Source organism: Manacus candei, unplaced genomic scaffold, assembly GCF_025592945.1.
Source record: "Manacus candei isolate 608988 ecotype Guabito, Panama unplaced genomic scaffold, ASM2559294v1 h1tg000067l, whole genome shotgun sequence".
NCBI lineage: Eukaryota > Metazoa > Chordata > Aves > Passeriformes > Pipridae > Manacus > Manacus candei.
In genome coordinates, this window is record NW_026138115.1 from 1,292,035 (window position 1) to 1,319,539 (window position 27,505).

The window sequence follows — 27,505 nt, forward strand, 5'->3', positions numbered from 1 at the left end:
GAAATGTACATGGAAAAGAGAAGAGTGGGCATTTGAGGTAGAGAATACAGAGATAAAGGGCTTGTTCAGAGGCAAGAAGCGGAAGATGTAAAAGCACAGAAATGGGTAAGGAGAGGAAGTGAACAAAGGGAAAAAGATGAACAACTAGAATATAGAATTTAGATGAGAATTCAGTATTCCCTGCTTCACAGTTCTCTGCTTTAGGAAGTTATTTGGAAAGTTGCTGGCAAAGCGTTCTTCCCGGTTCTTTCTGGTCACCGATTCAGGCAGAAGACAGCTGTCAAATACTAACACCGTTCTCTCAACAGTTGAAGTGTTTGTGATTTGGACATGAAGTCCAAACTCTTCCCATGAATTGAGGAGAAAGCTAGCATAATTCTAAATGATAAAATTCTTTTACAGCTTCTTCTTTCAAAAAAATCAGGAATTGCATTCCTGAAGGATTTCAGATTAAAGAAATAATAAATTTGCTATGACAAGCAGTCCAGTGTTTCCACAATTTTAACTGTGCCTGGATATACAAATTACAATGAAAATCACTTTTCTAATCACTTACAGTATTGCTAATACCAGCATTGAATTTGAGGTCTCAAAGGCTGCATGTTTTTTCTTGGCAACAGAAGAATACAATGAACATATTACAGCAATCATAATTAACTACATTTATTGTCAAAAATAAATGCCTTTTAAATGAAAGATTAAGTTAGCATTGATGTTAATGGAGAGGAAAAATCACCAGAAAAGGAGTTAACAAAATAAGGTCTTCAAAGGAAATTGCTGTTATAATTTAACATGCCTTTCTTTAGAATATCTAACATGCCTGTGTCACCATCCCAGATTTGCAGATGAGGAAAACAAGATACAGGATAACCAACTTGCAGCCTTCATGAAGTGATTCATTGTGGCAAAGTAAGGTTTACAGAATCTTGAAACCCACTCCTTTGTACTAATCATATTTCAGACTCAGAAAAAGATAATAATCATAAAAATGATACATAAAACCATATGTTATGATTTTCTAAAATTAAGGTAGAAGAAAACTTATTGAGTCAATATTTAACAAACCAAACACAATTTTTAACCCCTTCTTCAGAATATGACTGAGAAAGCAGTTGGCTCTCTGAATAAATCCAATGCTACTTAATTCTATGCATCTCCTAATCCAGCTGGAATGTCAGCTAGAATGGAGAGTATGTGCTGAGCCAAAGGTTCCTCAGTGGTTGCCTTTGTGATCTGTCCTTACCATTTTACAGTAGAAGCAATATGCTTGCATACTTCAGTGGGTAACAACCAGCAACATGAACATAGGTAAGGAGATGGTTCTGAGACAAACAGGACCTAAAGATGGTGCTCATTTGGAAATGTGAATCAATACTGTAAACTGAATGTGAAAATCATCTGAAACATCACAGCTGTGATACCTCAATAGTTAAAATCAGTAGGTAGGTGAGTTTGCATATTTGGAATGGACTAGAGTTTAAGAATAATCTTTAGGCATAATTCTTAGCAGAAAACAGTGCAATATTTTATCAGATTATACATTTTATAGTCCCTACCAAAATAAAACTTGGTCTTGGACAGCGCCATTACTTGCATATCCAGAAGTATATAAGCTAAAAATGAGACCAATTGATGGCATCAGACCTTAATATTTACCACTTCTTGCATTTACTTTCCACCGTAGAATTACTTAAATTACACAGTGAAAATTTTCTTGAGAAAGGATGTTCTTTGATGTTTGATCTTTGTATACTTTCAAGTGTAATCAACAAGAAGGGAGATTTAATCTGTGAAACAAAAAGCCGCTCACAAGCAAGATCCAAGTGATGTCTATGTGTTAGAAAGACAAATTACTTGTTGGTGGAATTGCCTTGTTATGGTTTAGGGCTGGACATGCTTCAATCTCAGACACAACAAAGCTTGGGGAGAAGGTTGTACCACTGATAGAGGACACAAAGAATGCAGAATTCATGGGAGCAAGGACATCTGGCAGAACTCCCAAGATGAGGAAGAAACTAATAAAGCCGACTTAGTAATTGTACTGATATCAGCTCCAACTAGGTAAAAGGTAATTCCAGCAGGGGGAAATCATGACCATTCACTCACAGCCCACTGACCCAAGAAACCCACCAGCTCAAAAGAAGAGAGAGACTGAGCATGTGGACTAATTAGCAGAAGTGAGAGAATCATTAACCAATAGAAGACAGAATACTGATTAATAAGAGAACTATGTAAGTTTTAGCCTATGAATACTAATTCCTTTGTTTGCTAAAATGTATAAATAGTAAAAAGTTTTGGTAGTTAGAGTGTTTGATTTGTGGAATACTACTGAGAACCCAGGCTTGTGTAACTCAGTGTCTCTTGAGTGTGTAATTATTGGCTTGTTGCACACCAGGTAACGAATTCGATTTTTGTGAACAACAATGGCATCTGAGGATAAGTCTAAAAAAAAAAATATAAGCAACTATAATATTGAAAGCCCACGAAGATGTACTATTACACCTATCTGGAAGGACGCAAGTGCAGAGGTCTGTAACCTAAGTCATAAAATTACTCTAACAATTTAGCCTACAAAAATAAATAACTAAAACCCCAGTTTTTAAAAACAAGCTAACTGTACAAGAACATTTTTTGCAGGTGATATGATGACATGTTTGTTGTATATGCAATCTGCAATATTAATAAAAACATTATCTATATATGTACACTTATTATATGATTTTTGCAAGTGTTAAATTTGTAACAACAAATTTTTTTATATATATTTTACCTACTAATTCTATTATTTCATACCAATAAACTGAGGATGTATTTCAAGTTCATCAAAATAGTTGAGAACTGTTGTATCATCTGTGTTCGAATCTCGGAAGAGTTTCAGAGCCTGCGGGAACCTGTCCTGCGTATAATGAGTCCCAGCAACGACACTCTCGGGCAGATTTGTTACTCTGTTTATAAGGAATTCATCAGATGCAGTCAAAGAAAAAACAAATTCTGTGAAGAAGAACATATTATCAGCCAACAGTCGATGGTATTTTCAGAAAAAAAAGAAAAGAAAAAAGAATAAAATATTCACAAAACAAAACAAACCCTTCCTTTCGATTAAGAAAAAATTATTCACCAAAAGGGCTGTCAAGCATTGGAACAGGCTGTCTAGAGAAGTGGTTGAGTCACCATGCCTGAAGGTATTTAAGGGATAGGAAGATGTGGCACTTAGGGACAGGGTTTAGTGATGGACTTAACAGTGCTGGGTTAACAGTTGGACTTGATGTTCTTAGTGGTTTTTTCCAATCTAAATGATTCTGTGATTAATTGTTCTCTTTCGAATAAGAAGGCAGTGGCATTACATGAAATAGATATTTAAGTTAACTTCAATAGGAACAGATGGAGTGATATTTTAGACTTCTCGTTGGTGGCAGTAATATTTCAAAACTCCTCAATCTATTTAAAAAGAAATCCATCAAACTTACCAGGTGTGATTATTTTATGGCATCTAGGTATTTTGCTTTTTATTTCTTCTTCTTCATCATCATCTTCCGCTAAAACAAAGTAAGAAATTATCAATATTTTCATTTGAAGCAACAATATTTGCTAAAAATGTGTCCAGTACAAACACAGGTTTGTCTATATCCTGATTATACTAATAGCTGGAAATCAATCTACCCTTGAACCAGTTTAGAGAACTCAGTAAGTAATTCATGTTTCCAGCCACCACAGAATTCTACCAGTAATTGTTTTACCTACACAGCAGCAGTATGTACATGCATACACCATTTTAAAACGTGTTCAACTACAAAACTGCCATCCTGTCTTTGGGCTCTGCCCTTGCTAAGTGCATTATTCTGCCAAAAACAGAGACAAGGCTCAGAACAGTGAGTAGAAATGTTTTAAAGTTGTATGTTTAAAATGTTTTCTGCTGCTTAGGATATGCTGTTCTGAATAGTTAGTAAAACTGCCTGAAGAGCATCAGCTTACCATGACCACTTGCAGAACAGCATACTAAGCTGAACAAGACTGGTTTTTCTTTTCCCTCAAACCTCATGTTGTAATTTAAATATGAAGATAACTCTTAATCTTGGTCCTAATGTATGGATGGTGCTTGCTCTCAATTTGAGAGGTATGTTGCAGAGCTTCTCTGAAGTCATATCTACTGTAGCTGATCTAATAAACCAACTCTAATCTGGCTCACAAAATATGTATTGATGCACTGGCTGGATCCCCTCATTCAGTGGCCCTTAAATATTATGAAGAAGTTCTGCTGTAGAGCTTGCTTAAGGAGAATAGACTAACACAAAACATGAAAATATCTTCCATGTTTGTGCATTTACTTATTACTCTGCCAGGAAGGAGAGCCTAAAAACTGTCTTGTGCATAAGTTAAATAAAGTGGATTACAATCTTTCTTGTGTTCTAACAATCATGTGTAAACAACTTTGATTTGTATCCTGCATTACAGTCATTACAGTGCTGATACAATTCAATTAGTATGGCACTGAGAACAATAACAATAATGACAATATTAGCAGCAATAAAACCAAAGGCAGTAACTAAACCAAAAGCAGCAGTACTCACCGCTAAAAAGTTCCATGGCTTGACTGTAGGTCTCTGGGAACCCATCTAAAACATATCCCTGATTCTTACAGGGCATAGATTTGAGCTTATCCTTCACAATTGTAACAATAAACTGATCATCTAGACGACCTAAGACAAAAAAGTTTAATAGGTACCTAGTTTATATAATCTGAATAATATTATCTGAACTTATTTTACTAACATTCAAATTCATTTATCAGAGAAATTTCTACTTAGACCCTAAAAAAGTTATATATTTTGGATTACAATTTGTATATTATGTGTTGACAATGATTTATGGAATATGAATATGTAGCTATAAAATAAAATCACATATGTGTTTACAGGGATATAAATATTAGAACTTTAGGAATACTAAACATGAAATTAGTTTTATTTAGGATAATACAATGAGATTTTAATAGAAGCAGTAAAGAAATATTTACAGAAAAAAATCATGAGACAAAGCAATAATTTTCTATTTACATTTAACAGTAAGTCTTAAAGATAGTTTTGCAAAAAAGAAGTGAGATTGACTTTGCTAGTTTCATTTTCAGATGAATAGATTGAAATATGAATTGGTTTATTAATTTGTCCTGTATTGTTGAGAAAAAATGTGGAAGTGAAAAGTTTGGTTTGACCTGAGTTTTTGTCCTTCTGTAAACATTGACTCTAGTTTCCTACTTTGTTTTGCTTTGGCTATTAAAAGTCTTAGATATTTATAACCATAGAAGTATGTTATTATTCTAAAAGTCATTATTATTTTAAGTAACAAATCAAAGCATGTAGAAGAGATACTGCCATAGATCTCATTACTGAAGCTTCTGGGTGTGTTACAAGTTCCTTGTTTAGCAAACACAAGATCCAAATCAGGTAAACCTTTAGTGATAGAATGCATTTTTACTAGGGATCACTTTATACAACATGGAAAACCTTAAGCACTGAGTCAAAACCAACATGACTTTGTTCACATATAGATGATAACTAATACTTTTCAATAATGGTAATTTTCTGGACCTTTTTCAATCTACAGACTTTAAAATTCTTTCCCAGCTTCAGTAAATACTATTTACTTTCTAATGATGTATAAGGTGCTTAAATCCCATCCAAAATCTCATATGACTGTGCACTAATGTTCCTTTTTACTAGAATACTTTTATATTTGCAAGATTGGTAAACATACACTTCACCAACTTTTTACTTTATATTATATAAATTATGCTCTCTGCTCTGAGATGAAAACATAATGTTATCAAAAAAATCTGAAGTAGAAAGATGCACCAAAGTATTTAAAATATGTATTGTTTTTAATAGACAAGGTGTATAATTGCATTGGATTTGAATGGCTAGGTTTTGGTAGCCAGGGACGTTGCAGAGTTGGCTTTTCTGAGAAGCTGGTAGAAGCTTCTCCCATGTACAACAGAGCCAATGCCCACTGGCTCCAGGACAGAGCTGGCACTGGCCAAGGACGTCAAGCAGAGATGGTAATAACACCTTTGTGATAACATATTTAAGAAGAGAAAAATTCATTGCATAGAAGTTAAATGTGGCCAGAGAAGAGAGATGTGAGAACCTGTGAGAGCCCTGCAGATACCCAGGACAGCAAAGAAAAGGGGAGGAAAGTGCTCCAGGTGCCAAAGCAAAGATCCACCTGCAGCCTGTGGTGAAGACCATGGTGAGACAGACTGTCACCCTGCAGACCATGGAGATCCACGGGGTGGGGGGCAGAGACCCGTGTGCAGCCCATGGACGAGGCCCACAGGGAGTAGGCAGATGCCCAAAAGAAGGTTGTGACTGCATGGGAAACCCATTCTGGAGCAGGCTCCTGGCAGGACCTGTGGACCCATGGAGAAAGGAACCCATGCTAGAGCAGGTTTGCTGGCAGGACTTGAGACCCCATGGGAAACCCATGATGGAGCAGCCTGTTCTTGAAGGACTGCACCTCTTGGAAGGGGCCCATGCTGGAGCAGTTCATGAAGAACTGTAAGCCCAGGGGGAGGCCCCACGATGGAGAGGTTCATGGAGGAACTGTTGCCTGTGGGAGGGACACCACACTGGAGCAGGGGTAGGACTCCTCTCCCCAGGGAGGGAGCAGCAGCAGAAACAACATGTGGTGAACTGACCACAACCCCCATTCGTATCTCCCTGTGCTGCTTGGGAGAGGAGGCAGAGAATTGGGAATAAAGTTAAATATGGGAGAGAAGGGAGGGTGGGAGGAAGGTATTTTTAAGATTTGGTTTACTTCTCATCATCCTGCTCTGATTTTGATTGGTAATGAAATTAAATAATTTCCCCAAGTTGAGTCTGTTTTGCCCATGACAGTAATGAGTGAGTACTCTCTCCCCGTCCTTATCTTGATTCGTGGAATTTTTCATTATATTTTCTCTCACCCTGTCCAGTTGAGGAGGAGAGTGACAGAGTAGCTTTGGTGAGCACCTGGCATTCAGCCAGAGTCAAACCACCACATTAATGTATAATGTAAAACATTGTATTTTATTTTTAAATAGGGTACATACAAATGGAAAGGACATTATTTTTGCTTTTAATAGGAAGTAAAATTCTAGAGCACAAATTTATTTCCCGATTTTCCATTTGCATAGGGTTGCAGTAGTTGTCTTTATTATAGTAACTATAATTTTGTATTTCCTACCTTGATTCAGCTCCATGTTTTCTTTTATTCCATCTAATAACTCCAGTGCTGCTTCTACGTTTTCACCTTGCTCCTCTGCCTCATCTTCTCCCTCCTCTACTCCAGTGTCCTGTTCTTTAGCCACAATTTTCTCCTGATGACAAGCACAGAAATACGAATAGGCTCAGAAATTCCACAGCTGACTTATTTTATATGCAGATGTAAAAAAATAAACAAAAATTAAACAATTCCTTTCATGTCTCTCTTGGACAGTGAGATACTGAGCAACCCTCAGCCTCTAAAAAGAGTTCAGTGCAACCTCCAGAAGTGATCAGTATGTAAAAAGATATTTCCATTCTAAAATAATGGGGTTATAACTAATTTGAAATGATATCAAACATTTTAAAGTCACAGAAATTAAAATAATAGGAATATTAGAAAACAGCAACGCACCAGATGTGCAATTTTTTCGGAAATCACATCATCTATCTTAATGTAATGTAGCCTATAATGTTTGCAGAGCTCCTGAGCAATGGTAGATTTGCCAACAGCAGGAGGACCATGAATGTAAATTTTGAGAGGCTGGAAAAAAAAAAAGATGAAGATATGACATCACTCAAACAATACAGATGTTTTTATGTAAAAGAGATGGTCTTTCTAATATAACTAATAGGATTTATAATTAAAACTGCAAATAGATTTTGGTTCTATCAATCTATTTATTTCTCACTGAATATCTCCTATATCACCCACAGGCTCTGAGTAACACAGTTACTTAAATGTAGAACTTTACTGTTGGAGAAAGCACGCTTCTATTCAGTAGACTAACAGATCAACGTGGCTAATTAGTGTTTGAATAATCCAAAGAGATGAAAAACAATCCCACAGATATGCAGTGAATTTTGGAATGAGGTGGCAGATCTTATATTATAAACATGCAATGGTTCTATTTCCCAAGTGTGGTAGATTTGCTGTCATCACAATGATTATTTTCACGTCAAAAATTTCAGATCCATCACACTCTGAAGATATTAATGATTTCTCATTTCAGCCAACCAGCCTGAGGATGAGTAAATCTAATTAAGATTCCAGTATACACTTATTAAACATGTTATGCAACAAACTCAAAATCATACATAATTAACAGCCTCTCTTATTTTAGTAAATCTGACAGCACAAACTCTGAAAATTTAAGAGTAGCAACAGAGACAGTCTAGACAGCCTTCCCTCTCTTTGTTACTTGGTAGGTCTATATTTTGTACTGATTTATTTTAATTGGATGTGTATGTACTCAGATTCAGTGGTTTAACCCAAACACAGATCTGATAATCCTTTCAGAGCTATGCAGGGACTTCAATGAACAACCTTGAACAATAGTAGCTGTATTTTGTTTTACATGCCCTGAACTCTTATTTGAAGTCTGAACAAGATTTAGATATGCTGAACAGCTTTATCATACCAATCAATATTCAAATGTATACAAGCATTTTTCTGCACTTTTCAATAAGCCTCCCTGTACAGTTGAATGCAGAAGTTCTAAATATCATGCTAACAGGAAACAGCAAAGTTGTCCAGTAAATTATGCAACAGAGCAGGGTAAAATGAAGGCTACATTGCAACTGAATATCCTGACTCGCTAAATATAAAGAAGGACACAAAATACTCAGCTAACTATTGACTATCATAAAAAAGCTTAAATAAAAGATACACTTATTGTATTCTTGAAGCAAAATATACCGAGAGCACCACTGCATAAATAAATTACCTTCAGAACAGCAGCTTCTCCATCATTAAGCTAATTCGCATTAACAGAATTTCAGTTTTAGGCATAAAGGAAATAAAACTTAATCATTGTTGTTTTAATTAATATTGCCTCATTTAACTTCTACAATTTCATTTGTGGATTTTATGTTCACTTAGTTTGCACCTATGTCAGTTTTCTATGTATTTTTCCTTAAATAAATTAAAGCCTGTGTTTATATAAACATTTCTATTGGGGAAAAAGAAAGAAAGGTGCACTTTAAAATAGTATACAACAAAGTATTACCTGTAATCCTCGACTTTGCTTGTATTCCTTGACAACTTGTTCAATGTTCTCTATCAGTCCTGCCTCAGCAACCCAGTTAATGTTGAAAGCATCTTTCAGAACATTAGATTCCATTTGCAGGTTCACAAGCAACATATCTAAATGCAGTTGCTGAGGAATAGAGCTACACTTATTTACAGACTTAAGCTATGCATGTTAAAAGAACAGTTAGCTGAAGCTAGAAACCAGAATGAACAGGGACAATAGAAAGAATTAAATCATAGGGAAAGAAGATTAACATATAAAGCAAAACAGATATTTTAAGCTTTTTAAAAGTATCATTTTTCAATGTATAGTTGTATTTGAGTGTTCTCATGAACTATTAGAACATGAAACACTAAGTAATTATTCTGTACAATGTAAAGGTTTCATGTAATTGCAAGGAATCACTTCTTTCACAGATTTATCAAATGCCATCTTAAAACTACTTGGATTGTAATTCGTTCATTTCTCCTATGAAGTAGGAGATGAACACAACATAATTTATGTATACTGTGTTCATCACCTTTAACAGTACTTGATTATTAACTTATTTTTTTGCTATTTTTATCGTTTGGTGTAGGTTTTGTCAGAGTGCTCCAGTATGCTAAGGGGAGCAGCAATATCAGTGCTTCAGTGTTTTGTTGGTTTTTTTTTTTTAAATCAGACTGTAACTCCTTAAAGTAGTCTGTTCTATGATGGTTAAATTTTTCTTTGTTTATTTTCTAAATTTAAATTATACATTTTTGGGCATATTTTGTAGTTAAATTTTTCTGGTGAAATAAAAAAAGAAATTGTATATTTAATGATGTTTTACTTTAAGCTTACATATTTTCCTGAAGTAATAAAAGAAAGAAAAGTACTGACTGTTAAATCTTTGCTCAGGAATGCATCTTCTTTAGGAATCTTCTGAATGTTTCCTGGTCCAACATTTTTACTGATACACTATCAAAAAAAATAAACAAACAAACAAAACAAAAAACATTTAACAAATAAGATTCTTAGAAAAAAATTCAACAGGATTTGTGTGAATAAAATGTGTGCTTTAAATTTTATGTTTCACTGTACCTGAAAAATCAGGGTACTGATTTGAAATAGATCTAAGAGCAGTATATTAATTTTAATGTTAGTATTAAATAGCTTTTGTTTGCTATATAACACTTCCTCTTTAGTACCTGCAATAAAAAAATAAAACAAAGAAAGAAACAACCCAAAACCACAGAAAAGTTTTATGAAGTCCTTAAGTCAATGTACAACTTCCTAGTGCTTAAGATCTACTTCAAGATCTATATTATTTGCCAGCACTTTTCACTTCAAGTTCCTGAAGTGTTTATTTCTGTTAACAGCCAGGAAGGGTTTTCAAATCAATACCACTGACAACTCTCCATATATAATTTGCATTTCATCATTAAACAGAAATTGTTGGTTACTCCTACAGTCCTTTAAAATAGATTTAAACTCCGTTAGATTCCATAAAATAATAAACATTGATATAGACCATCAGATCAAATATACATGTATTCCAACATTCTGTCTCCGATGAAAATAAGCACAGGAAAAACATATGTGATACTCCTTCCAAATACTCTTCTAATCTTCAACTATTTTCAGCTATAATTCTGAAGGTGTCTCTCTCCCATGTGCCTTTCCAGTCTTGCCCGGGGCTGGTACAGGCAATTCCCCTGCCAAGATAACTTTGCAGCACTCTCTCCACTGGCAACTTCCCATCCACAAAAGCTGTCCCCTTACTCCTGCCCTCTGTTTCCCATTTCTAAACAACCACACACCCATGAAAGGACACAAGCCACTCCCTTTGGTGTCTAGCTGCTTCTCAACAGCTATTGGTGAAACACCTCTTTGAAAGCCTTTGGGAAAATCAAGTAGACTACATCATCTTGTTCACCCTTACCCACACTGACTAGTAGTAGTATAGAAATCCAGGAGATTTCCAAGGTATTTGAGAGCACGTTTTTGAAAGTATTTCTCATGAAAGCATTTTACAAAAGTCACACTGGTTCTTCCCAAATAGAATCGTATCTATCTGGGTGTCCTCTAATGCATTTAATTTGTTATAATTTCTTACAATGTATCTGGTTGTTAGCTGACGTTATTAGGTGTATTGGCTTGTAATTCCCCAAATATTTCAGGAACCTCTCTTTTTACATTGGCATTACATTTATCATCCTCCAGTCTTCAGCTGCCAGGACAGTGCTAAACAGCAGGTTGCACGTGTGAATTTACGGTTCAGAGGTATTTCATCTTGGAGCTATTTGAATCATCTTCAGTGAATACCATAGGACTCTGGTGACTTCTTTGTGTTCATTTTGCCAGTGCAAACTGGCACATCCACAAAACGAGGGGTAAAGACTTTGTAAAGACTTTGAGTACCTGATTACAGTACTGTGAATCCCATAAAAATTCACCAGAACTTTCTTACGCAAAGTTTCTCCTTAAATTAATGATAATACCTCAAAAATCAATTCCACAAAATTAGGCCCAAGTAATGTATTCTGTTTAAAGGGCAGAAGTCTTGGAGGATTTCAAAATAATCTTCTACGTAATTTACTACATGAGATAATTCAGTAAGACCTTGGAAATTCTACTTCAGTAAGATGTATAGTTTTTAAAACCTTAGAGATATCTTAAGGGAAAAAAAGGATTCAAATTCTTGTACCTTTCTCAAATCTCTTACCTTTATTAGTTCTTCAAGTGTGTGCTTGGATGTATCCACTGCAAGTATATACTGAACTTCTGGTCTGTGGTCTGCTACATTTTGCAACACTCTGAAAAACAGCAAGTACGGCCAGGGCCGGCACTTACAGAAGCATACTTGGCTTTTGCTGTTAAACAAATTTCAGGAACACTACCAGGAGGCTATAAATTCTTGCAGAACATTTCAGAGCATGACATTGTCATATATATTTTACTTAATAAATCACAGTTGGATATTTTATTTAGAAAGAAGTTGAAAGGATAAAAAGCAACATCTGTAGAAGATATTATCTTAGCCTGCTATAGAGTCCACAATCCATTTCCAGTTCTGTGACAGTTAACTGATATCACACTCTAGGTCGAGTAAGGCTCATCATTTCTTAAAAGCACAGCACCTGTGCAACAGTCATGTAAGGTTTCCAAAAGGCACATTTAGTATTAAGGAAGCTCTGTTTGACCCAGCAAAAAGGGCCAACGAGTGACCTCAAACCAACCCACCCAGTTTAAAGGCCTCAGTACTCTCTTGTGGATTTGGATTTGTGATCTAGCTGGTATCAGTTGTTGCCCCGGGGAACTTTTTCCACTTACGCTGCTAAATCAAGAATATGAATGGTTGGAATAAAATTCTTTCCATCCCCAAAAACAGGTATTTCAGGAGTCTCACTAAGCCAACACATCTGAAAATACAGAGAGTGAAGTGAGGAGAAAAAGGTTACTTTTAATCAGAGCTTTAAAAAGGAGCATTTCTTTACTAGGGAAATCTATAAATTCAGGATTTAAAGTTCAGTTTATTGAGTGAGTAATGGAACTGCAGGAAAAAAACCCCGATTTTTGAGAAATACTAATTGGCAGCCTACTGAAAGCAAGAAGTCTTTTTTTTTTAAAGAATATTCTTTCATCTTGAAAAATATTATTTTGTATCCCCCAAAAGACAAATACCTGGGGGAAAAAAGAGACTGTAGTGTTGAGAAGAAAGACATTTTTCTGGATTCCACTGATATGACAGACATGTTCTCACTGTAAAGTACATGTGGAGATACTGTCAAAAAAGATAGAAAAATCTAAAAAAAATATAGAGCCAAAGAGGTGGAAACCACTTTCACTGTAGCTAGAATATTTCAAATAATTAGTTCTGCTCATGAAAATATTAAGTTTATGATACCAAAGCTGCTAAAGATACATTCAATTCCAGTTCAGTTTGCCTCTAGAAATTAAATGATTCTTCAAGTGTAGTTGGATGTCTACCTTAAAAAGATAGTGGAAGACTCCTTCCTCAGCTCCGTATTGATGTCCTGAGGCAACAACACAAGTTGAAAATTTATTTGGGTTCTGTGAAGTAAAATCAGCAAGAAAGTTTTTATTAAAATCTGGTACTGCAGTTGGGATACAGGCTTACACTGAAACTTGACTACTTGTGTACTAAATATACAAGGTATATAAACTATATCACTCAAAATTTGTAACTAGATCAATTGTTGCATATCCTGCAGTTTCTTATTTCAAAAAAAACCCCCATTGCTCAATTAGAATTCATCTGTTTACATTTGAATAGAAATTCTAAAACAATTTATGAGTTAAAAGAATTGGAAGTTATGTAAATCAAATAAATGAACAGGATAACTCATGTTTCAATTTTCTATTTTCAAGAAGAAATAACTCTGAAATTCACTGAAACAATTTTTAAATTGCATTATATTTGCATTTGTCTGCCTAAAGGAGTGGGAAAGGCTGGGTTAATGATTTTACAGCTTTACTTTCATTTTGATGCACAATTAAAAAAACAGATCTGTGAACTATTTAAATGTTTTCCTAACCACACATCATGATTAACCCACACATTTTTTTCTAACCATTATTTTGTAGCACCATAAATTTGCCTATGTGCTTGGACATACATGTTACTGCTTGGATCAATGGTGAGGAGGGTTTTACAGAGAGAAAAAAAAGATTTTTAAATCATCTAAAGAAGAAAAACTTTCAAGGAAGTCTTTTAAATTAAGACCACTATCTTTGAAATTTTTAAGATAAAACGACATTATTAAATAATTCTCATGTTGTAAAGATCCTAGACATTATATATTTCCATGTAAAAGAACCTGCCTTTACCAGCAGTGGGAATAAATGCACAGATTTGAGATTTAGATTTTTTTGGTGAAAAATGAACCTTTTGTTATTTTTGTAATATTTAAGAAACATAAAAATAAGGAAACTTTAATAAGCAAAACATCATATAAAGTGATGACAAGTTGTAACATCAGTGTATTTTATCTGTATATGTGTTTTTATCTAATCTACTTACAATGTAAAACTTTGTAATAAAAACTACCTCAACTCAGTTGAATTCAACAGCTTGTTATTAATCACAAGAAACACTAAAATTAGAAGACATAACAGGTACCATGAGAGCTTCCACACTGTGAGGCCTTAAAGACCACAGTTGCCTGTCTCAAATACTGTTAAGGCCACAGAAGGACTTTGCCATGAGATAATCACAGAAGGGAAGGACAGGATGCCACTGACTCCCAGCCTGGTCGAGGTCAGATCTGGTTAATGCATCGGGACAAAAATTCCCACTGTGGCAAACTGTGTAAAGAAGAAACTGCTCATACATGTATCAAACAAAGATCACCCCAAATTATGGGACAGATGGCATCAGTGACCACCAATGACCATCAAAGCCCCCCCAAATATGCCTCTGTGGATACCTGGAACTTGGGCTGTAAATTAAGCCACTACAGCGGGAACTTGAGATAAGATAGAAGTGGTACTATTGTCTGGGTGTTATCTCAGACCTAGGGGGAGGTTAGCAAAGCCTGGGGAGAAGAATGTGTCACTGATAATGGACACAAAGGACACAGAATTTAATGGCCACAAGGAAAGCCAACTCAGCAACTGTGCTGATATCTGCTCCAACTGGGTAAAAGGTAATTCCACCAAGGGGAGATCACAACCAACTCATGGCCACCTAAAAAAGAAACCCACCAGAGAAAGACTGAGCATGGGACTAATTAGAATTGGAAGTGAGGGAATTTAACCAATAGAATAAGAGAACAGTGTAGCCAATGAGCATTAATTTCTTTGTTTGCTAAAATGTGAAAAGTTTTGAACAGCCTTGGGACCCCTATCACTGAGAAGCCCAAAGTGAGGAAGGACCAACAGGACACCATTGGATCCATGGGTGATGAGTATCTTCTCCTTGATCTCTCTGTCCCTCTCCTCTCTTTTTCTTTCTGTCTCTCTACCTCACATCCACTGTTAAGTAAAACCATGTTATTGACTCTAGCATATGTTCTCTTTTGAACTCCAATTCAAGGAGAGGCATCTCTTAATAATCAGATCTTAACACACACCAAGTTTGCTTGCATAGTACCTTGATAGATACTGTTTGTACCCTAAGAGCAGCAGCTCCCAGAGTTGCTCTGCAAACATGCCCCAGAAGACAAGTAGTAATGTTCATCTCCTAGCAGAAAAAACCTGCTTCTTGTGAAAGCAAAGGAGGTGCTATTTCTCATTTCCCCTAAAGAGAAAGGAACACAGGATTTTCTTTTATGTACCTCGTGCTAACTTCTGCCACTTGTGGAGATGAAACAATTTGGCACCAAGGGCTATACTTCACTGACATATAAACCTCTAAAATAGGTTGAAGTCCTCTAACAATACTTACTTATTGCCATAAGTCACACATATGAGAAAGTACTACTTGAAGTTAGTTGGATATACTTAATTTAAAAAATGAGGCAATTCTTAGGCAAGCTGCAGTTCCACTCAGCATGTTTAGTCCCAGGTAGTGTCACGTTTCCGTGTAATATTCATCAAAGCCACTAGATGTCACATTCTAGCTGGAATCATCCATTCCAGGCTGTACTTGCTTTATGTGAAGTGGGAAACAGGTCTAAATTAATGGATTCGGGAATCATGAGAACAGAGCTGGGAGATGAAGAGCTTTTCTGTTTGTGGTAGACAGATATTTCTCCAAGGATTCTGAATTTGGCAGGAACCCAGAGTCAGCAACTTCTGAGAGAAGCAACACAGCCTGCAAGCCTTGCCACAAAGGTAAAAGGTAAAAAATTGCTAGAGGTAAGCAAAGACTTCTAGCTCACAACTCTTACTGAATTTTGATCAAAAAATAGATGGGAGATACACTAACGCAGATGGGTGAAATCTTCCTTTGAGCGACAACAGCCATTAAATTGCACTCTGAACAGACACCAAGGTTAAAAACTCTTCTATTCTTGGTGCCAAAGTCTTCTCTACCTGACTGACAAGACTGATGAATCTTGATGTTGAATCCCCCTCCTTGTGGGCAGTGGTTACACTGTAATTTCTTTCACTGATGGTACATTCTCCAGATGCCACTGAGTTTAGAAATGAGTAAGAACAGTAATCCAGAAGTCTTCAGCCATTACAAGAAGATAATGTTGATCTCCTGGGAAGAACAGATGCTTTGGAGCCTTCCTGTTCCAAAGTGCTGACACAAACTACCCAGGGGCACCGATACCCATTGATGCTGACCCTGGAGTTCTGGAGGAGAAGGGCTCCTTTTGAAAGGCCTACAGCAGGTATGTATTGAAAATATTCAAGGTGCTTTTATAATGTACAGCTACACATTGTTCCACTGTCTTCTTAACAGATGTTCAGCCTGACAAACATTTAGAAGCAAATATTAATTATATTAATGCTTTTGTTATGCAGTGACTCAGTGCTTTGGACTAGTCAGGAAGGTAGAGTCAATAGTTCATCTGGGTGTTAGTTGTAGCAGAAGTTATTCCAAGGTTTGATGGACATTTACCATCTTCATGTTTCTAACATCACAAGTGTGAAAGTTATTCCATGGTCTTATAACTCCATGTTAGTACAGTCAAAGAAAAATCAATTCACCACCACATGATTTTTCAAGCTGCAAACCAAATTTTACTGGTATTCTATACTATTAGACCCATGTTAACAAAGAATATAATGTCTAGTGCTATTTTCTCAGCAGGGCATAAGATGGTAAGTGTATACTCAAATCAGAGCAAAGTTTTTTCCCCCTCTATTATTAGCCTGACAAATTTCTGCAATAGACACTGGATCATATTGATTATGTGAGACTGCTAACACATGTAAAGAATGACCAAATGACATCTTCATCACACAATGTATTTCAGTCCTCCTACCCTCCACAGTACTCCATCACTAATGATAACAACATCCATTTTCCTGAATTGTGAAGTATAATGTGAGCCACTGTTGGCATTTATTTAGTAATAGTTCTGAAATACAAAGTTCTCTAAATACAAAAAGCATGGTCTTCTCTTTAGTAAGATTAATAATCTAATCAGATCAAAACAAACAAAACTGAAAGAAGGGATTTTAAAACACATATGAAGTGATAACATATTTTTTAGTTATTCTGCATCAGCTCTATGGATATGATTTTAAAGTGAATTATAGGGTGGAATAAAAGTCAATAAGCCCTCTGCTCCAAGAGCACAAACTATCCAGGAACATGCTAGGTGTGGCCAGAACAACTTTTGAGTATTTAAATGAGACATAATACTAACATAGCTTGTTAATATTTAAAGATGCTGCTTTTCTTTAAAGCTGTACTGATATCCCTTTCCTCCACAGTCTTTAATCCTCAAGTCTTTCCCCACACAGGCCCCAGCTTTGATTCTCTCTGCTACAACCAAAGAAACAGTATCTTTTTTAGATGAGATAAGCTTGATTTACTCACTAAGGAAAAAAAGACAGAATTTGGGATTTATATTATGTATACACTTAGGTTTCAAAAGGCATTCTAGTATTTTCTATACTACTATATTTTATTAATTATTGATATAATCAATTTTTATAAAGAGAATAACATATTCTTGAAATTTATTCAAATTATCGTAAGAAAAAGCTATAAGTAAGAAGACAAAATGATTTATTTTTATAAATACATTCTTTACATACAGTTTTTCCAAGTTTCACAATGAGTTTTTCAGCATTTATGTGATCCATAAAGTTCGGATGAGCTTTTCTTTTGCGATAATCTTCTTCAGTAAAAGGAGCCTCAGGATTTTCCTATGAAGAAAAAAACTGTGACTGTTATACATGTCTTAAAACAGAACAATTTTTAAAGGCCTAGATGGTTAAAGTAAGTTCTTTAAAAGTATTTTTAAAATCTGTTCTAGCTTGGTTTTCATTTGAAATTCTTAAAGTTTCTGAATCCGATGCTTGAGGTTCAACATTTTGAAAACATCATTAATTCAATTTCAATTTTCACATTTTTCACAGAATATTCTGAGTTGAAAGAGATCTACAAGGTTCATCAAGTCCAATTCTTAAGTGAGTGACCAATATGGGGATTGAACCCACAACCTTGGTGTTTTCACAATAGAAGATTTTTAACTTTTTTATATTTTAAAAACCATTAATTTTTATTACATATAGCATTACTCGAGGTTGGAAAACTCTATTTCTCTAACACTGAATTTGAGAATTGCAATAGCATACTCCAAAGTGCCTAGCATGATTCCTGACAATACTTAATATATATAGATATAAAGATGTGTCTATTTATCTGTCTATACACTGCTTAAAATATGTATTTTATTAAATATATAGCAAATATGAGATTTTTTTTAATGACTGAAGGACAGTGCATACTGTGGTTAGCATAGGTCTTGCCTCTTGACCAAGCAGCCCCTTATGTCCTTCTGTATCATTGTAGCCCAATGCCTAAACTTCTCTGTCAGTGGAATACATTTAACAATTTTGGCAGTAGGTAATGATTCAGGGTGAAAGAATCCTAAAAACACCCCTCACTTGCCAACATTAACTTTATTAGCTATCATTGAAGTACATACCTGAAATAGACTGTTTAATTGATTTTGACAAATATTTTCCATTAAATGGCAATATTTGGTTAAAAAAAGTTTAATGTTTTCATATTACTTACAGGGTCAGAGGGTTTTGTATTTGCCCAGGTCATTATTGTTGAGATGAGGATGAATAACTTTGGTCTTGCAAAATTCTCTATTTCCTTATGTAAGGCTGTTAAATGAAAGCAAGGACTTAATTTATTTTAAACTGCATTATTCAAACTGTATTTTTGCATTTATATAAAGGTCCTGTATAGACATTCGTATCTTAATAGTCTATGTGATATGTATTTTTAAGCAAATGTTCTTTATTTAAGTTAATATAAAATAAAGATAATAAATCAGGAATGACAAGAAATAGAGGAATAATGGTAATAAAGAATCAAAATATTGGGAACATAATCTTCACAAAGCTACATATTATGGGGAAAAATCCAGACAATCTATACTAGGAAATGATTCATCTTTATTGACTGCTGAGATACTGAAAGGAAATAAAAGGGTATATTTTTCACGATAGAAAAAAAAAAAGAGCTACTGAATCAAGTAAAGTTTCCTTATTTTAATATCAAACAAAAGAATTGTTTGTTATGTAAATGATTCTCTTGTCCAAATACACTACATATAGCTATCATATAAAGAATAATATTGCACTGTCACCATAAAAGGATTCCAGGTGCTTATTAGAATCTGGATGTAACAACTGGGAGAAAGTTTCCAAAAGACCGATAGCAGTACTTCTTTATTGGACTTTTAAGACAAAATATACTTGAAATCATTATATAAAATATTCAAACATTCTTTTAATATCACAGGAGCAAATTTTCTACCCACCTCCCAATGCAAATAGATGAGACGATGGTTGACAGTTATTTAGGGAAATAACTGCCTACACAGATGTGTCATTTAAAGAGTTGGACCACACCAGGACAGCTTCTCTCCTTTCTAAACATGAGAGGGTGTTCCACGGTTCCTTGCTATTTAATCAAACAATTCACCCAGCATTTCTCCATCAAGGAACCCAGTTTTGTATTACAGTGAGCTATAAATCCCTCATAATTTCATTACATTTCTGGCAAATTTTGATGGCTGTACAGCAATCAAATTTCTATTCAGTTGATAGCTATACTAACCAGAAGCAGCCCACGTTGCTTCCTCAATTTGATCTGCATCCTCAGTGATATTATATAAAATAACCTCACATGCAAGCAAGTGATTTAAGAGTTCATCTCCAGGAGAGACCTGAGGGAAAAATAGTTACATTCTGTCATAAAAAAAAAAGTCCTTTTCAAGTTTAAGTTTCTGGTAGGATGTTGTTTTCTAACACTACAATGTTGGAATAATTCATAAGACAGTTATCAAATGTTATCTGTCAGATACAAGGAAGCTGATGAAATGTAAATTAAATGGTGAGACTTCTAATTTAGAGTACACATGAACATAGTTCAAAAATATAGACATTTAATGGTATTTTAGGATCCATATAAAAAAATATCCATTACTTGTACAGGTATTTTAAACGTGTATCAGTCGGCAGAATGAAGAAAACATAAAAAAAAGTTCATTTCCTTGCAAAATAGCATCCTGTAATTTTTGTTAAGTGAAGATTGTCTGTATTACTTGAGCAATCCCAGCAAACACTTTGGGCAAAAGCAATGGTTAAAATTAAATACTGCCACCCATAATTTCCTGATTGAACAGCTCAGCTGTATAGACATTTGAATCAAAACTTTCAAATGTTTGAAGAGATACTTCAATAAGAAGAAGAATAATTTATACTAAGCAGTTTGAAACAGAGACAATTCTAATCAAGCAATAAGCAACCATGTTCTCAAAAGTAAGCCTCCTTTAGCTAACTAAACTCTGGACATACACCTCTTCATACTAAGATGTATGTTTTCAGCACAATTAGCTGCTAGTGAAAGCCATAATTTCAGTGAACAGTTAAGGGGGACACTTTGATTCCAGCACCACTACCTTTAAAATGGTGATAAAAGACACAGAGAAGATGAGAAATACACTTGGAGGGAAAAAGAAAGCAGATCTATGAATCATCAAGAGGGATAATATCCTGCCCATAACTTTTTAAAAAAACCTATTTTGAGTCTGAGTTCCTTCCTTTTACTGTTTGCTGTATCAGACCTAGAAGAGAGAAAAATGGAGAGTGTGCAGGAAGCAGAAGGAATAATAGACATATACAGCTTCCAGCAGGAACAAAGGACCATTTCATTGGTGTGGGTCATTTTACATGACTTGCAATATGTCTAATGCTGTCTAATGGCAATCTGAAATAAAACTCCTACTTACTGCATATGTTTCCTGTGCAAAACGTGGTTTTGTACTCCCTGGTTTAGAAAGAGTACCCACTATTTCATAGACTTCCTCTGGGTTACTAGGAACCTCAACAGCTTCCTCCTCTTCTTCATCTTCCTCCTCTTCCTCCTCTTCCTTTGCAAGCGTCGCCCCAACAACACAGCTGGACAAATACTGCAAATATACAAGACACACGATTTGTATGCAAATATCTATCGAGCCCTACACAGCTTCTCGTGATCTTGAGAAGACACCAAGCACGGTCTGTCTAACCCTGATCCTGCTGTTGGTAAAGCGGTTCAGGACATAGCTTCGCTTTGAGCAGGAAAACGCTAGGGACTGCTCAGCCTCGGCTGCAATGTTTTGTCTTCACTTGTGTCCTACGCCTCAATGCCGAAGGTGCTGGCGAGTCCCTGGATGCCTCTGCTCCGCACCCGGCTCCTCCCAGGCAGGGGCTCCCTCAGAGGGTTGTCAGTCGTCTCTAGTTATCTCCCCCAACAGTGACCAGCTGCTGCCTGAGCTCTCCCGACCGGCTCTGCTCACACCTCCTACTCTTAACGACTATTTTTAATCCTCGTTATCTTAACCCCTTCTTGCCCCGGTCCCTCTCCTCAGCAGCTATTTTGGGTGATCCAGACGCCCGCCCGGTCGAGCTCCTCGGGGACCAGCCGCGGCTCCCTGCCGCGCTACCGGCCGAGGGCGGGTAGAAGGGCAGTGGACTCCTCAGGCACCAAGAAGCCGCGGCCGGGAGCAGCGGCGGGCCGGCCTCGCGGTCACCTCGCCGATGGTGCGGCCGCAGTAGGAGTCGAGGTGGTTGAGGAAGACGCGGCGGCCCTGAGCCGGCCCCGCCGCCATCGCCACGGGTGGCCCGGGGGACGCGGCCCGTTGCCGCGCGACCGGCGGCGGCTGCGCAGTGACACCGACTGAGGGGCCCGGGCAGTGCAGACACGGGCTGAGGGCAGCTCCCGCCACAGAGGCAGCAGCGCCCAAGGACAGGGACAAAAAAGCCTTTTCACTCATCTTCAGTAACCCAGACACGGTGGAATGACACGGCTGTCCCACTTCTGGGTTAGCACTGCAACGCATTTTAAGAAACCACACAAGTTTCTTCTGTTAACACCTACAAAATGCCCGTTTTGAAAGTATTATATTTATAAAAAACACACAAAATGACAAAGCAGTCTAAAGACGCCAACCCTCCCCAGAAAAAACCTCCAAAACAAAACTTAGCAATGCAACATTTAGTTTGGCGTTTTTCCACTTGGATTTCTAACTCCCTTTCCAAATCCCTCTTTACAATCACCTACCTTGTTTTTTCAGGACAAAATTTCAGCAGATACAAGTTTGCAGCCAATGTTTTCCAAATATTTGACAACTATTTGATATTTAAGATTTTTCTAAGGGCATGATGACTTCAGCTGTTCACTCCTCCCTTTCCAGTAGCTCCACCCCCCACAAGAAAACTACAACACACTGGTGCATTTGTTTAATTCTTTAGTCATTGAAATTGAACAAGTAAATTAGTTGCAAGGAAAAATATTCAAATATAAATTTGCTAAAGTACATTCTCCTCACAGAGGACTAACCACGTGCCACAGACCTGTGTGCAAAAAAGAGCCTATGAACAATTTTTGGAGCAGGAAAGCATACCCTAGGGCAGAGGATGAGTATCAGAAGTTTCAACACAAAAAGATAATAATCATGAAATTAAGCTCTTGAAAACAGAAGCAAAAATTACAGTTGTCTTTTCAGTTGTACATCGCTAACCCAAAGCCATTACAAAAGGTCTACTAGGATTCTCTGATCCATATGACTAACCCATAGCAGGTAGAAGTCAATATAGCTCTACTGAAGTCACTGGAATCTGTGAGAACTGATATACCCCTAAATGTGGCTCCAAAAAAGCTACTGCATTTACTTGTCATAAAAGCATAGAAGAATAACGGCAGGATTGTTTAAATAAAGATACACAAATATGGAATAATAGAAGAATACAAAAAGTATGAACGTCACAGAACATCATTTCAACTGCACAGGCATTTCTACCCAATTGTAATTTTTAAAAAGTCTACGATTCAGTACGTACTTGAAAAGTTATAGCAGAACAATAGATTTATAAAGAGAAGTGTACCGGTTTTTAAGTAGAAAATACAAGTTATATCTTCCAGTTTGTATTAGTCTTAGCAAATTTCATACAGCCTTTGGTTTCAAACCAATACAATGCAATCATCATTACAGCGCTTACTTAGTATTCATTAGGAGGGGACGCTGTACAATTGAGGGAGAAAATGTGAGAATTGGGAGTACCAAAGTACTGTATTATAGAAAGTAAAGGCTGAAGCAAAAATATTCTTGGGTATATCCTGTACATCATGTAAACACACATTCAAAATAGTAAACAGGCTAAAATGCCTTCCAAGCCTCCCAAACAGATGCAATATAGCATACATGTACATATATATAGCATATATAACATCATCTTTAGGAAATGTGTAGCCCATTAATTCTGTGCTTAATCATTTGTGATTCAGAAAATACATTCATATATTAGTAGTATATCTCATGTATTATTTGGAGCTTGCTGGTTGCCATAGACAAGGGCAGATCAATTCATGCTGAGCCTTGCTTTTAACTCAGATACTGCCACTATATAAGCAATGCTCAACTGTTAAAGAACTATCTTTCTTGTTACCAAAGCTGAGAATTTTCGGATTTATGTACAGCAAATCAAGCTGAAACTCTTTGCAGAACAGTAGTTTTCTCAACTATTTTTTTCATTAATCAGGTACAGCAAGTAGTAAGCTTCTATTTTAAAAAGCAGATATGAAAATTTTCAGTAAGCACACACACAAAAAATTACTACTTGTATATATAACATTCAGTCTCTATTGTTTTTAGTTTTGAACAGTAACACCTTGAAAAGACCAAAGTTTCTGAATGTTGTAAGATGCAACTTACTTGCTCACTTACAACTAAAAGTAAAATTGAGAATTTTTTATGTTATTTATCAAAGTAGCTTTTAATAGTATTGTGACATAAGCAAATCCACGGTAGCAAAATGTTATATAGTATATTTGCTATAACATATAGATGTTATATAATAATATACTAGTATGAATTAGACCTTAATGCAAGAAATGAAGCTTAAGATGTTTGTAAGGAAGACCTAAGTGCTTCATACCAAGAATTCTTTCTGGCACTAAATCTTCCTCATATGTGGGTAAATCATGACTGACTTTCTTTCTTCAAAGCTTCTAGTCTTTGTAGTAATGCATTTCCAAACACCTCTCGATACGCAGGGCTGAGAGAGTCCAATAAGGAATAGACAGTTTCATGGTATGGAGTTTGCAGTCTGTCATCAGTCTGATCAAAATCATAAGCTACTACCTGCAACAAAGAAATGGGTAGTTAAATTTCTGTGGTTATGATCACCTTGCAACTAGTATCACAACATTTAACTTTGCCAGTCAGGGTAGTACAGTAATGCGAGAACAAGAGATACCGGATTTAAATCGCAGTCTGTACTTTCTACCATGGAGCTTAATAGTAATACAGCATCTAAGGCAATTTCAAATAACTTTTGTCCAAAATTCAGAATATTAGCAAAATATATCATTATGGTTTTTGAAAAGAAGTCTCGTGTCCACATGTTTGCACAAAAAATACAAATGGTGCAAAAAGGAATTGTATAGATGCTGCATTATTGACTGCTTTGGGTACCCAAGAAAACCAAAGATTGACACAACTATAATAAATTTCTGCTTCAATCTTCATCATTTAGTGTCTCAAATAAATGCCTGGTCATTCATTAATATCCCTTCTTGCTTTGTTGGAAGTAACTAGTTAAAGTACTCTCTTCTAGGAGAAAACATGTAGAACAGGCTTCATAAAAGTATAAGAGCAATATGTATGCTTTTTTGGTGTCAGTGAAGTATTTTTCTAGGCACCTTTTGAACATGTTCATTGTTCAAAACAAAGCTTAAGAAATTATAAATAAATTAGTTTACCCTGAGTCCTGCTTCAGTGAGCTCCAAGCAGTACCTGTTCCTTTCTCTGGTTTCCACATTGATATATGCCACATCCTCTGCACAGGGAAGGGTTTTTGAGACAAACATGTTGCTGACTGCGAACAAAACATCATTCACAACAGCTTCAGCTTCAAGTCTCATATCTTTCACTTCTGTTCCTTCAAAGTCTGTATAATCAGAATCCTCTTCAAATCCTGTATTATTGGGCAACTCCATAGGATTGCAATCAGTCTCCATTCTGCATACGGAAACATTTATTTGAGATTTATTACACCGTTACACTCAATATATATTTAGGCCATAAAACACAAGATACATTTTAAGCAGACATATGAAATCTCAATGACAGCCTAGAGAATTCAAAACCGAGACATTGAGGACAAGTGTTGAAGAAGGTTACATGAGCATATAGAAGTGATATCAGTTTCTCTGAAGTTAGTTTTTCTTCGGCAAGTTAACCCGCATTCTGTTGTATAAGAGTGTTATGATTCAGCAGTCATTAATTCTGCCCTTTGCTGATCCAGAATGCAGAAGGAAGACAAGTCATGGCTCAAAAAACTGAAATCAATAGCAGTAGAAAATAAAAACCTACTGCTGGTGAATTTAAGGAAGACTTTAAAAAGTCTGTGACCTAAATGGATTATCGGTGACTAAAAAGACATTAACAGGAGCTTTTTGTTTACAGTCACTAAAGACTAATGCTCTTGGTCATCTTTTATGCACAGCTGTCGATACATTTCAGAGACATGAGCTCCTAGAGGGCAAGTAATACCAAGAAGGGTCAGACCCAGCGGTTACCGCAGTGGCCTCTCGGGTACCAGTGTGGCCGTGAGGCCTCAGCGGACACCCGTAGGGAACCTGCCTGAAGCAGCAGGGAAAGAGCCCCTTGGGACGCTGTCCTGAGAGCTCTGGTAGCCGAGCCCTGCAGCCAGGAGGGAATGGGGGCTGCCAATCGCCGATCCGCAACACGTCAGACAGTCACTCCACGAGATCCATCACTTCCTGCCAAACCCCACCTCGGACCTACAAACAAATTCCCAAGAGGCTGAAAGCAACAGGGGAGCTGGACCCCGAGCCGCGCAGCCTCCCGCGCCCACGGACCGCGCCCCGGAGCGCACCCACCAGCGCCGGCGGGCGGCCGAGGCCCCGCCGCCCGACCCCGCAGGCTCTGGACGCACCCTCCGCTCCGCTCCGCCCCGCGTAGCGCAGCGCCCGCTCCGCCGCTTCCCGGGCCGCTCCCCGCACAGGCGGCCCCGGCGCCACTGCCGGCGCGACTCCCCCGGCCCCGCCACCCCCTCCGCGGCTGCTTCCGCCCCCGCCTCCTCCGCTCCCGACGCCACTTCCCGCACGTCACGGAGCCGCTGGCGGCGGGGGGAGCCGGGCGGCAGGAGACAAACAGCCCCGATCGGCCCGGCCGCCCTCGCCGGCGGCGCAGAGCTGACACGGAGGGCGCTGCCCGTCCGGCCGCCGGACCGCGGCCCCTTCCCCGCTCCGCGCAGCGCGGCTGCAGCGGCCCCTCCGCGCCCGCGGCCGCCGAAAAGATGGCGGCGGTGTCCGAGTGAGGATGGAGCCGCCTGTCAGCGTCTCTTCGCCCTGAGGGCGGGCAGTGCCGCCCCGCCGGGCCGTGAGGGGCGGCGGGGGCGCCGCCTGGAAGCGGAACCCCCGCGGTAGCCCGCGCCGAGGGGCGAGGCCGGGCCCGGCGGCTCCCGCTCGCCTCCCTCGCACCTCTGCTCTCCGCCCGGCCCCAGCCCCGTCCCGCCGCCCGGCCCTGCGGCCCCCGGCGCGCCGCCGCCATGCCGTGGCCTTTCTCGGAGTCCATCAAGAAGAGAGCCTGCAGGTACCTGCTGCAGAGGTACCTGGGCCACTTCTTGCAGGAGAAGCTCAGCTTGGAACAGCTCAGCCTGGATCTCTACCAGGGCACCGGCTCCTTGACGCAGGTCCCTCTGGATAAGTGGGTAAGAGATGCCGGCGCTTCACCCCCTCGGCTTCTACTGCATCTGAGGGACCAGCTGATTCCCTGCCCCCGGCTGCCACCCACTTTATTTTCAATACCCAGCCTCCTTTATGTAAAAAGTTATAGCCGTAATTAGCATTTCATCCATGGAACTCTTCGCTGATGTGCTAGCATCTAGAAAAAGAAAAATCTGTGCATTTATTACAGATATATTTTTCTAGCCATGCTTTGATTGCGTAATTTTTAATATGAGAAAGGAAACAAAAACTAAAAGAAGGCAATAGTTGCTGGTATTTCAGGGAGAAGGAGTTAGTGTAGCCAAAACTACGAGAATTCAGTGATGTACTTACTGAAGAGCATTTTTGCTGGCTACTAGAGATGGTAAAAA

The 27,505-nt window shown here is 37.8% G+C and overlaps 3 protein-coding genes across 9 annotated transcripts in view; 1 reads left to right on the plus strand and 2 right to left on the minus strand.

Annotated features, from left to right (window-relative positions):
• The window catches only part of AK7 (adenylate kinase 7), a 28,183-nt gene extending 5,947 nt beyond the window's left edge, over positions 1 to 22,236 (minus strand). The window contains exons 1-15 of the mRNA XM_051806437.1: positions 21,913 to 22,236; positions 21,130 to 21,309; positions 19,956 to 20,064; positions 18,900 to 18,994; positions 17,912 to 18,022; positions 13,220 to 13,303; positions 12,563 to 12,651; positions 11,955 to 12,045; positions 10,130 to 10,207; positions 9,245 to 9,394; positions 7,651 to 7,779; positions 7,219 to 7,351; positions 4,569 to 4,697; positions 3,468 to 3,536; positions 2,794 to 2,991 (exon numbers count right to left, since the gene is read on the minus strand). Coding sequence (XP_051662397.1) covers positions 2,794 to 2,991; positions 3,468 to 3,536; positions 4,569 to 4,697; positions 7,219 to 7,351; positions 7,651 to 7,779; positions 9,245 to 9,394; positions 10,130 to 10,207; positions 11,955 to 12,045; positions 12,563 to 12,651; positions 13,220 to 13,303; positions 17,912 to 18,022; positions 18,900 to 18,994; positions 19,956 to 20,064; positions 21,130 to 21,309; positions 21,913 to 22,221 — 1,954 coding nt within the window. The 5' untranslated portion in view covers positions 22,222 to 22,236. The remainder of the gene's footprint in view (positions 1 to 2,793; positions 2,992 to 3,467; positions 3,537 to 4,568; positions 4,698 to 7,218; positions 7,352 to 7,650; positions 7,780 to 9,244; positions 9,395 to 10,129; positions 10,208 to 11,954; positions 12,046 to 12,562; positions 12,652 to 13,219; positions 13,304 to 17,911; positions 18,023 to 18,899; positions 18,995 to 19,955; positions 20,065 to 21,129; positions 21,310 to 21,912) is intronic.
• Positions 22,237 to 22,601: 365 nt separating this feature from the next.
• Positions 22,602 to 27,218, minus strand: GSKIP (GSK3B interacting protein). 5 transcript variants are annotated; one of them, XM_051806459.1, is made up of 3 exons: positions 27,020 to 27,218; positions 25,143 to 25,401; positions 22,602 to 24,522 (listed from the first exon to the last, which is right to left on the minus strand). In XM_051806459.1, the coding sequence occupies exons 2-3, from the start codon at positions 25,398 to 25,400 to the stop codon at positions 24,361 to 24,363; spliced, it is 420 nt and encodes a 139-aa protein (XP_051662419.1). In that variant the 5' UTR covers position 25,401; positions 27,020 to 27,218; the 3' UTR covers positions 22,602 to 24,360. The 5 variants fall into 5 exon arrangements, with proteins under 5 accessions (XP_051662419.1, XP_051662418.1, XP_051662420.1 ...); XM_051806458.1 differs by having other exon boundaries at positions 27,005 to 27,119; XM_051806460.1 differs by lacking the exon at positions 27,020 to 27,218 and adding an exon at positions 26,342 to 26,454.
• Positions 26,661 to 27,505, plus strand: part of ATG2B (autophagy related 2B) — a 49,702-nt gene continuing 48,857 nt past the window's right edge. For 2 of the 3 annotated variants that reach the window (XM_051806422.1, XM_051806423.1), the window contains exon 1: positions 26,661 to 27,118. In XM_051806422.1, the coding sequence (XP_051662382.1) occupies positions 26,957 to 27,118 (162 nt within the window). In that variant the 5' untranslated portion in view covers positions 26,661 to 26,956. The remainder of the gene's footprint in view (positions 27,119 to 27,505) is intronic. The other variant, XM_051806421.1, reaches the window with a different exon arrangement.

Coding starts and splice junctions, on each gene's coding strand:
- GSKIP (XM_051806459.1), bottom strand. CDS start 25,400: ATGGAGACTGATTGCAATCCTATGGAGTTGCCCAATAATACAGGATTT. Junction 24,523..25,142: donor TCACTGAAGCAGGACTCAGG/GTAAACTAATTT, acceptor TCTTTGTTGCAG/GTAGTAGCTTATGATTTTGA.